At 43.4% G+C, this 10,771-nt stretch overlaps 1 protein-coding gene across 1 annotated transcript; it reads right to left on the reverse strand.

Annotated features, from left to right (window-relative positions):
- Positions 1-2,779: 2,779 nt before the first annotated feature.
- LOC143887258 (transcription factor bHLH57-like) lies at positions 2,780-5,683 on the reverse strand. The gene is made up of 4 exons (XM_077391372.1): positions 5,304-5,683; positions 4,413-5,039; positions 3,510-3,929; positions 2,780-3,198 (listed from the first exon to the last, which is right to left on the reverse strand). Exons 1-4 carry the CDS (start codon positions 5,334-5,336, stop codon positions 3,115-3,117), a joined length of 1,164 nt encoding a protein of 387 aa, XP_077247487.1. The 5' UTR covers positions 5,337-5,683; the 3' UTR covers positions 2,780-3,114.
- Between the last annotated feature and the right edge of the window lie 5,088 nt (positions 5,684-10,771).

The following is a 10,771-nucleotide window of genomic DNA, read 5'->3' on the forward strand; positions in this document are numbered from 1 at the left end:
TTAGGTTTCTACCTGTGGAGATTTACCGGAAGAAAGTTAAAATCGCCTCCTAAGTAGGGATTTTACCTGAGGTCAGTTAATTGGTGAGTACGATTTTTAGACCCTGGCATGTGGCATCCTCTTTGGTGTGCACAAAATCTAGATCAAATTGCTTCTCACGTGGGTGGGCCCATTCATGAGTATCTCATGTAAGTGGTCCTTAGACTATACATACCATATGTTCTAGAAAAGTGAATACTAATAAACCGTCAGGCTATTTGAAAGTAGAGGAATTCTAGACTGAAGGGAGCCCTTACAAAAAAGAGATGAAAGGGCTCTTGTTGGCTACACATCACCATCATGCATTAATAACGGCTGAAAAGTCAAACATGATAGTGATGTGCAGCCAATGGGGGAGCCCTTTCACCTCTTTTTTGCAAGGGCTCCCTTCAGTTTAGACTTCCTCCTGAAAGTAATAAGACTTCCAATTTTAAGCTTCTATAGAATGAGATATAAACATTTGAAAACTGTTTGTCTTCTTCACTTTTCCTTACACCCAAAACATTCCAATTCTTTTTGAAGTGGATAAGTCTATGATGCAAAGTATTGGATGTGTGGTGTGTGATATAAGCGTTGGGATGATTTTGATCTTTCCTTTTTGCTTGGTTGTTGTTACATATATCTTACATGTATATCTTATAAATCAATGGACCTTCCGAAAATAGTGGTAGCCTTTCGCTTATTAGCAAGGGGGCTGATAAATTCACCCCCACAAAATCCCCATTCGCCCCCTTTTACATGCCAATTATCGGTAAACTCACCGCTTCTATATTTTTGTGCTTCCTTTCTCATTCTCCCCAAATGAACAATTCTCTGCCGGAGTATGAGCTAGCCCCATGGCGTGACCAGCGTCGATAAAAGGTACGACCTCAAAGGCCAGCCCGAACGCGAGCGTGGACCGTTGGGTGTGACCACTGTCATTCTCCATCTTGTCTCTTTCATTACAAAGCACTTAAAATGTTATGTTGTTATATGCAGACATGATAATATTAAAGTTTAATCAAATGTTAGTAAATTAAAATCACACTTAAAATGTCTACATATTGCTATATTAAAGTAATAGGACAAATAACCTAGTAAAATGACATTTTCAACCAATTATAGCCATGTTGTTAGATATATAATATCATCGAAACATAAGCTATATGCTGGTAAGTATAGTTGGGGCTCTATTAACTTTTGCTCGATAAATTTATAATCTCTTGTATCTTAATGCTCCAACCAGAAAGTTGGCATTGCTCTCTTATTTTTAACACTTAATGCATGATTTCAGTGATATAAGAGATAAGAATTAATTCATTGAAAACATTATTCAAAGTACATATAGGTGATGATTAATATTGTTTATTGTATGTATAGGAAATGTTCTTCAATCTCTTCAATGGAATCTGTTATGGAGGATGCTTTGGTGCGGCAGTGGAAATCGCATCCATGGAAGATGTAGGCAGGGCAGCACCAAACAAATCTAAAACCTAGTGCACCGGAAATGTGCAAGGCGTGGACAAAGTGTTAGACGAAGGAAGTGCAACATGGCTAGGGGAGAGAGGGCGATAGACAACACCTTACCTAATACAAAACGTGGCCTAGGGCCAACAAAATTAATTATTAGACTGCCTACTGTAGTAACATTTCTACTATGGTTATTACCACACAGGCAGGTAGTCATTGAATAATTTCCCAAGTGTTAAACTTAACAAGAGAATATTTGCTAACTTAGGGTTTAAGCTAGCTACAGCTTTCAATTTTGTGGTGATTAAATAAACTTTTCTGCAATTGAAATAGATGGGATTTTTGTATCTTCATGTCTTTACTTCCTAGTTTACCCGGTGTCCGTTAGAAAAGGTTTGGATTTTAATTTTGTGCAAATCTCAAATGATTAGAATGAGAAAAACCATGCCTTAGGATACGTTCAGCAACCAACCATTCTTATGCTCAACGAAGAAATGGGTAGAAATAGAAGAATTAGAATCTCCAAAGTTAATCATTGTAGCTTCAAAAATCTGATTCTTCACCACCTTTTTTTTGTGTTTTTGAAGAATGACCACAGCAGGTCAGGTTTGTGCGGCATGATGAATTGGTTTCTTTCGATTTTTTTCATTCTCTTCAACAAAAAATCGACATAGCCGCTACCATGAAGAGTTGCAGAGCGCAATAGTTTCTAAATTTCATCCTCTTAATTCATCATATCAACAAAAAAACAGGAACAAAATTTGTGCAGTTCAGGAGGGAAGTAGTTCAACCTTTGGAGATTAGTAAAGGCTTCTTTGAGACTACTAAGGCATAGCAAATTTTGGTATTGATGCCCAACATAAGATAATGAATTTCCAAAGCTTAATTAACCATATAACCTCAAATTCTAGGCCTAGAATTTGTGACCCACATGTCTCAAGATAATAGGTGCAAAAGATTCTATTTTAGGATACCTATATCGGCACTGCTATGTTCTTATAATTGCACAAACTCAGCTTCTCTTTTTCGTTTTTTACTTAGCTTTCAGAGCTTTTCGGGAATTGTAATAACACTTAAAACTGTTTTAAAAAAATGAGAAGAGTTAGTGCAATTATCAAAACAGGCTAGTGCCAATATCACTAGCCCTATTTTAATGTGTAATCACTAGCCCTATTTTAATGTGTAATGATTGTAACAATACAAAGACAGTGATTCTGCCCTCGAATTACACGCATCCTTACGTGTAAAATGCACATTGCAAACGACAATAGTTGAGTAATTAAACAATATCTGGCTTGGGTCTTCCAAAATATTCGTAAAAAGCTGAGCAAAGAGAGGAAAGTTCGCATAAGGTCAGTACAAAAAAGAGGAACATGATTCGTAATGATGCAAATTCAAAATTTAGTGTGGGAAAGAGGGTGGTAATAACAGAAGTAAGAGGGAAAAAGAAAAAAAAAAGGGAAAACACCTTTGCATGGAAACAAACAACATCAGTCCTTTAGCCGCCTCTCTGCTTCTCTTACTGACCGTCCGTACTACATACAACACACTCTTTTCCGGTGACTTCAACCCCCCCAAACCTCTCTCTCTCTCTCTCTCTCTCTGTTAGTAGATTGAGTTACCCTTTTAATTGCTGTTAATGAGGCTGAAAATCTGATGAACGGTCGTTGCTATCTCTTCGGCAGAACCCAGTTTACACTCCTCTTCGATCTGAAAAAACCCAACAAAAAAAGAAAAAGAGATTAGGGTTGATTTTTATTACTTCGTGTTTTTTTTTTCTTTTTGTATATCTTGGTGGGTTTTCCTAATGAGTGCCCTTAAGTATCCTAATGGCACTCGTTAAGGTGCATTCGAAACATAATTACACACGATTTGAGAATGTTTTGAAATATTTAAAGATGATTAAGACTTTTTCATTGGAAACATGTATAAAATTATGTTTCCAATACGCCTTAACGAGTTCCCTTAAGCAAAACCCCTTCATATTAATAAAATTTTAAGGTGTTGTTATTCTTTACTACCTTGAGGTTAAAGGAGTAGAGGACAGAGTGCTCTAGAGAGGTGACATTGAGGTGTAAGATGGAAAGGTCTAGATCTTCCAAAGCAGCAATGGCCTTGATAAGTTGACCTGGCCTTCTTTGGGAGAGGATTTTGAGATTGACATGGGTTTGGATGACTGTTACTTCAATGTCGGCGACCACCGACTTGTTCTCGGCGGTGAATCCGTTACCGTCGACGTAGCTTTCGACCGGGTAGTTGAAATCCGGCTGGTGAGAGGAGTAGGTGTTGTACTGCGGTGATGTGAAGAAGCCATTGAAAGGTGGGGAGGAATCTTCTTCTCCTGCTTTTCGCATCCGCTTCTGGGCTTGGAGCGATTGTAAGAGCTGTTCTAGCTCTTTCACGAAATCAATGGCGCCTCCGATTATAGACGCCTGGTCTCCCTGATAAAGAATAAATTGGGTAAGAAAGTTTTTCAAGAAATTAAATGGAATGATATATGAAAATTTTTAAACCAACAAAATCGATCCTTCCTCACTTGGTTTAAATAAAAGGTAAGATAATTTATTATTTTGTTGTAACTGACCTGCGCTATTAACATAACAATGAATAGCGTTTTGCTAACAAGTGCGAGGTGCATAGGAAACATAATTTTACCAAGTTTTTTTTTTTTTTTTTTTAAAGTTAAGCTAGAAAGAAATCGCCTCAACCATTGAGCTACAGACCCAACCCCTAATTTTTACACATGTTTCTAAGAGAGTGTTAAAAAATTTGTAAAAATCTCAAAACATGCTTAAACATAGTGTAAAATTATGTTTTCAATGCACCTTACCCAGTGTCCTAACTCGTTAGCAAAACCCTAATGAACATGTTGTTATTAAATTAAACGGAGTGACAAGGGATCGACTTTGTTGTTTTTTTCTTACTCTCTGAATGAAGGAAGAGGGCATGAGAGAGCGAAGAGCGTTGAGATGGTCATTCATCTGTTTCCTTCTGTTGCGTTCCACTGCAATGTGGGTCATTCTTTGGCTCTCTACTTCTTGACTGTTCTTGCACGGCCTACTTCTCTTCCTCTTTTTCTTCTCACGAACTACAGGAGGTTTAAGAAATTGGGGGCTTGTGCGATTTCGAACCCAATTTTCCGGAGAGTTGGAATCGTGATTCCGAGCAGAGCTAGCGATTTCTGGGCAGCAGGAGTGTGGGCATTGGCGTTGTTCCTTGGTTTCAGATTTGACAGGGGAATGGGATTCCGAGGCCTGAGTAATGCAGCTCTCGAGCTCCAATGGTGGGATTTTGGAATCAGTCTCTGAGAAATAGTTAGTCTTATTTTGATGCTGGAATCGGAATAGAAGCTGAAAGTTGGGTTCTGTTAAGGGGGAAATTGTTGGGGATTCTACACCTAACATTTGAAGGAATGGCATTTTATCATGAAAGCTTAGATTGGAAAATGGTTCCCCAAATCTTATGTTGTCAGTACTGAAGAACGACTCATTACTTAAATCCAAAGCATTATCCCCTTCTTCCAAGCACTCATGCTCTTCTTCTTCCAAGAACTGCAAACCCAACAACAAAAACACAAAATTAACAAAAACTAGCAAATGGGTTTTTCACCTAGGCTGAAATTTAAACAACCCAAGAAGAAAAAATAACTAAACAAAAGATAAAAAAAGAAGAAATGGTCTTTTTCATTGGATGGGGTTTGTGTTCCAGAGGGAATAGAATAGAATGTGAAGAGGGTTTTCATTTTCAAAAACATTGAATACTCAAGAGCAGTAAATGAAAAGACAGAAAAGGGGCATTTAAGGTCTTAAACTTACACAGGGGTTAATGGGTCCTTGGAGCCTATCCATGGCAGTAACAGTGGCAGCTCAGTTGTAGAAATGTGTACCAAAACTCTCCTCACCTTCTCAACAGCCTCTTTAATTCTCTCTCAATGGCAAACATTCGATATTGGGAGAACAGAAGCAATAAATGTAAAGACCCATATATAAATATATTCCCTTTTTTCCGATTGTAGTGTTGATCTCAAAGAGGAAACATATTAAATGAGGGAGAGCAGTGAAAGAGGTAAGGGTAGAAAATGGAAATGTAAGTGTGGGAGAGGGATGGTGCGAAAAGGGATAGGTAAGGAATGAAGGGTGCAAATTACCCAAGGAATTGAACGAGATGAAATAGGAAATGAAATTTATTTGAGATCCTCTTTTGGAGATTTGATAGTAATTTGAGAGAGAGAGAGAGAGAGAGAGAGAGGAGGGTTGGGTTGGGTTGTCTGGTTTACAAGCTCCCATGCATTATTAGCGTGGCAGATTTGTCCAGCAGCGGGGACAGACAGTTGTGGGGACTCCGAAAGGTACAGCAAGAAAGTCTTGGGGTTTCTGCCATTGATTGTGTCATCCATCTGATGATGGGTCAGGACCATGCATATCCTATACTATACCCAAACACACCTACCATACATATATATCTATTATTATTCTACATTTTTCTACCTTCGTGGGCCCTACCATTAAATGGGTCCCACTATGTTGGGGGTTCCAAGTGAAAGCAAAGATCCCACATTAGAAAGGTTGAAGGATGTGTATCGGCTTATAAGGATTTGGACACCTCCCTTATTAGGGGCGAGTTCTACCAGGTCCATACAAGTGGTATCAGAGTTGGGGCGTGGTAACCCAGTATGCTCTCCAGAACGGTGAAATTTCCTCGAGGAAAAATCTCGGTAGCCCCGATGTGCCTCCAACGAGAGTGAAATTCCTCATAGCTCACGTTTCCGCCACGTGGAGGACGCGAGATGATCCATGTGGAGGGGGAGATTGCTAAGCCTATAAGACCTAATTTTGACAGGATCTATCTATGTTTGGGTTATGATTTGTATTGTTTAGTTAATAGTCGGATCCTAAAGGGAAAATTGCTCGATTCCTCCTTTTGGTGACTAGGTTAAGGTCGATTTCGAATTGGTCCTTCCTAGACCCAACGGTAAAAAGTTCAAATCGGAAGCATGTAGTTCTATCAAACACTGACAATGATGCCGAGGAATGGAGAGATGAAATGATTTGATTCATTAGAAATTATTTTTTACTAACTCATTTTTTTTTAATAAAAATACTAAATTACCCCTCAAACCAACTCGCCCTACTAAGCACTCAGCTAATATAGGTATGCCTTACTAATAGAGCCGAAGAACTTGAATGGATTGATACACTGGACCCTTGCCTTCTGCTCCGAGACCAAGGACATGATTGCTTTTACTCTGGATATCAGTTAATGCTAATGATGATTGTTCAACCCCTTCTAATAAACACCATTCCCAATTATTAGTTGTGTGAACCAAGGCCCTATTCGTTTGAGATTGTTGCAATCGATTATCACCCACCCAATCCGATTATTAGACTAATTTTTTATTCCAATAATCGGATTTGAGGCGGGGGGGGGGCGGGGGGGGGGGGGGGGGGGAAGGTGGGGCGTTGACAATCCGTTGTCATAATCCCCAATCGAACAGGGCATAAATATAGGGATTATTTTCGTGCATAAATAGATATAATCTGATGTGATTTTGGGCTTTCAATTTGGATATGACACAATGTACAATTTTTATGGTTTGATGGAGCATACACTTAGTTAGGCTTTCAATCTATCTTTGTATAAACTTAATTAGGGTTTTAATCTGATGTGATAACAAACCATGGGACTCTGATCAGATAGATCTCATTGCAAGTCTATGGCCTAGCTAAATATGGTTTTTTTTTTTAATGAGTGAGCTGGGGTTAGGCAGGACCCCTACCAGATTCTTTTAGAAAAAAAAGAGATTACAGCTAGGGGGCTCAAAAGCCAACAGCTTGGGAACAATAACCCAGCAGCCACAAAGAAGAAGCAAAATACAAATGGTTCTCATGGGAAACACAATAAACCGAAACAATCTATAATCTGGGGTATAAATGGCCATTCTTATCTTGCTCAAGCACTTTGAGAAGAACTTCATTTATGTGAGCGAAAGAGATGTTGTCTCCTTTGATCGGGAATGATCTCTTGGAGAGGATGTCTACAGCTGCATTAGCCTCCCTCCACGAGTGACTAATCTTCCAGGATATGAAGCCATCCAAGGCTGCTCAGATAGCTCTGATTCTATTCCATTGCTTCCAGGGATATTTGGTTTCCCCTGCTACTGATTTAACTGCAAATAGGGAGTCTGATTCGATCCAAAGGTGTTGGGTATCGAGAGCTAATGCTAATTTGACTCCATTTTCAATAGTGTTAGGCCTAAAATCGGTAACAGGTTATGGTAGGACTGGGTGGTCCAGGCTAACGAGCCACGGCTGAATAGCTGGTTGAGTCCTGCGCTGCACAAAGTACAGACAAGAAAGAAAAAGGGTCAGAGGACCAACCCGGAGTGATACTCCGGACGGGTGCTTCGACACTCAAGTCAGTATGAGCAGGAGTGTAGAGCAATGTCAGAGCAAAAAGCTTTTGAGTTTTGGTTCTCAGATTTTCAGGACCCTCACCTTAGAACAAGTGAAGGCTATTTATAGTGATTCTGAGCCACCTGTCTAAGACAGGTGGTAGTGGTGAGACAGGTGGTGGCCTCTGTATGGACCAGGTCTCATGCCTAAGGAGGGCAGGTGGAGGTCCCTGATTGGTCCAGGTGCCACACCTAGGGGAGACAGGTGTTGGCCTTCCAACGGTCCTTGTGAGGACCACGTGTCAGAAGCTAATTGGATGCTGAGTTCGGACCCCTCAGTGCTGAGTCCGGATTGCTGAGTCCGGATTCCCTCAGTGCTGAGTCCGGACCCTATCAGTTGCCCCCTGGTTCTTCAAGCCATGAAAGTGGCTAGAAGAAGCAAAGAGAAGGTAAAGACAGCGTCGGGCCGGCCTTAAGACCTCCAGGCAGCTGAGGCCGGGCTCAGACTCAGCTAAGAGAAATAGTGGCTGGACAGGAGACTCCTGGCGCCCTGGCCTGGCCTTGGCGTTTAGCCTGAAGGAGTACGGCCGGGCAGAAGGCATTTGACTATCCAGCATGGCTGAATTTTTGACCAGGGGCCTGGGCGGCCAGGGGTCCTGGACGTCCTTGGTTCAGGAAGTCATGGGGTCCTGCTCGGCTAAGGCTGTGAACGGCCAGCCGGGCAGGTCTTTGCTGGTGAAACTTTTTGTCGTCTAGCGCTTTTGTCGTCTAGCGAACGCGCCATATCCAGTCCGGGCAGCCGGACAGGTCTTTTGTCGTCTAGCGCTTTTGTCGTCTAGCGAACGCGCCATATCCAGTCCGGACAGCCGGACAGGTCTTTTGTCGTCTTGAATCATCCTGTCCGGACAGCCGGACAGGTCTTTTGTCGTCTTGAATCATCCTGTCCGGACAGCCGGACAGGTCTTTTGTCGTCTAGCGAACGCGTCATATCCAGTCCGGACAGCCGGACAGGTCTTTTGTCGTCTAGCGCTTTTGTCGTCTAGCGAACGCGCCATATCCAGTCCGGACAGCCGGACAGGTCTTTTGTCGTCTTGAATCATCCTGTCCGGACAGCCGGACAGGTCTTTTGTCGTCTTGAATCATCCTGTCCGGACAGCCGGACAGGTCTTTTGTCGTCTAGCGAACGCGCCATATCCAGTCCGGACAGCCGGACAGGTCTTTTGTCGTCTAGCGCTTTTGTCGTCTAGCGAACGCGCCATATCCAGTCCGGACAGCCGGACAGGTCTTTTGTCGTCTAGCGCTTTTGTCGTCTAGCGCTTTGGGACCTGTGCCTTGTATTTAGTGCAGGCGGCGCATTTAATGCGAGCGGCGCATTTAATGCGAGCGGCGCATTTAATGCGGAAGGCGACGTGGCGCACTCCGGCTGGCGGAAATGGGCGGGATTTTTCCCGCTCTTCCCAGCTTCTCTATAAATACAGGAGTTTACTCTTCATTTCTTACTTTTCATCTTTTACTCTCCTCCTCTTCTGTTCGGCTGCTCAAGTTTTCTGCCCGCTTCGGATCAGTGAGCCCGGAGGTCCTCGTCCAACACTCCAGTTCGGTAATCTTTTTTAGCTTTTAGCCTTTCTTTCTTTTTTTGTTTTTTATGTCTAGCACTAGTTCGGAGACGGACTCCAGTTCAAGGGAGTCCGGTTCGACCAGTACCGCATCGGGGTCCGAGGCATCAGAGAGAGCGGTTCCGGCCTCACCTATAGTGGAGGCCGGTGTTGAGGGCGAAGAGCTAGTGATCATAATAGACGAGGAGAGCGGTGAGGAAATGAGTGTGGACTTAGACACAATCCCGGCCTGTGGGGACGGACCGGACCGGGTAGAAACCAGCGACGATGATGAGGACGTCGAAGCGGCAGTCCCTCAATCGTCGCGCATGCCAGTCGAGGTGATAGCGGAGGCACAGATGGAAGCCAACCCGCAGTATAATATCGGGGCCCTATACGAGGTGAACCATCTGTGGCCGAACAGGCTTCAGATCGTCAGGGACAAATACTGTATTCCTAGCCGGTACATTCTGAGGGCGGCTGTCGAAGGGGATCGGGCCAGCAACGATAGCGCAGACCTCTGCGTGTATGAGGAGGCCTTCCGGGCCGGGCTTAGGCTCCCCTTCCACCCCTTCTTTGCGGATGCACTGAATTACTACGGGCTGGCAGTTACACAGGTCGTCCCGAACTCTTGGAGGACACTGATCGGCTTCTTGTACCTTCTTGAAGTCCGGCTCCGTAGGAACCCCACCGTGCCCGTCTTCAGGATGTGTGCGCACCTGAAGAGGCATAAGGACGGCGGCTGGATCTACATTAGCCAGAGGCCCGAAATGAAAATGATCACTGGGATACCTTCTTCCATTCACACATGGAAGAACAGGTTCTTCTATGTAAAGGACACCGCGCCGGGCTCGCAGTGGCCGTTCTCATTACAATGGAGAACGCCAGACACTCGCCGCCTTAGTAAAAAACCAGCTCTCGAAGACTATGACCATATGACCTTCGCTCTGATCAAAGAAGAGCTCAAGCGAGGTCCAGTTCACTGCTCAGAGTTCGAAGAGGAGGCCGAGCTGGTCGCACTCGGGGTCAGCCGTGCGACGCCGGCACGTACGTAGACACTATAGGATAGCATTTATTTTTCTGAAGTATTTTTTAACTTTCATATTGCTGACTGCGCTCCGTTCTCTTTTGCAGAAATGGTGAAGCAGATGTCCCTTTTGGACAGAATCAAGCAGTCTTCGGGCGCGTCTCCAGCGCAGGAGCAGCCCCAACCAAAGGGCAAGAAGAGGAAGGTGCCGGAGTCGACCCCGCCGATGGTCGCGCTGGCTAAGCCTCTTAAAAGCAGCCGGGCGACGCA

This window comes from Tasmannia lanceolata, unplaced genomic scaffold (assembly GCF_043159265.1).
Source record: "Tasmannia lanceolata isolate RefF3 unplaced genomic scaffold, GAP_Taslan_0.1 ptg000012l, whole genome shotgun sequence".
NCBI lineage: Eukaryota > Viridiplantae > Streptophyta > Magnoliopsida > Canellales > Winteraceae > Tasmannia > Tasmannia lanceolata.

Bases quoted from the DNA above. Each gene is read 5' to 3' on its own strand.
- LOC143887258 (XM_077391372.1), bottom strand. From the start codon at position 5,336: ATGGATAGGCTCCAAGGACCCATTAACCCCTGT. The intron at 5,040-5,303 runs GTAAGTTTAAGA...TTGGGTTTGCAG, and splicing joins AAGGACCCATTAACCCCTGT to TTCTTGGAAGAAGAAGAGCA. The intron at 3,930-4,412 runs GTAAGAAAAAAA...ATTCTTTATCAG, and splicing joins CCTCTTCCTTCATTCAGAGA to GGAGACCAGGCGTCTATAAT.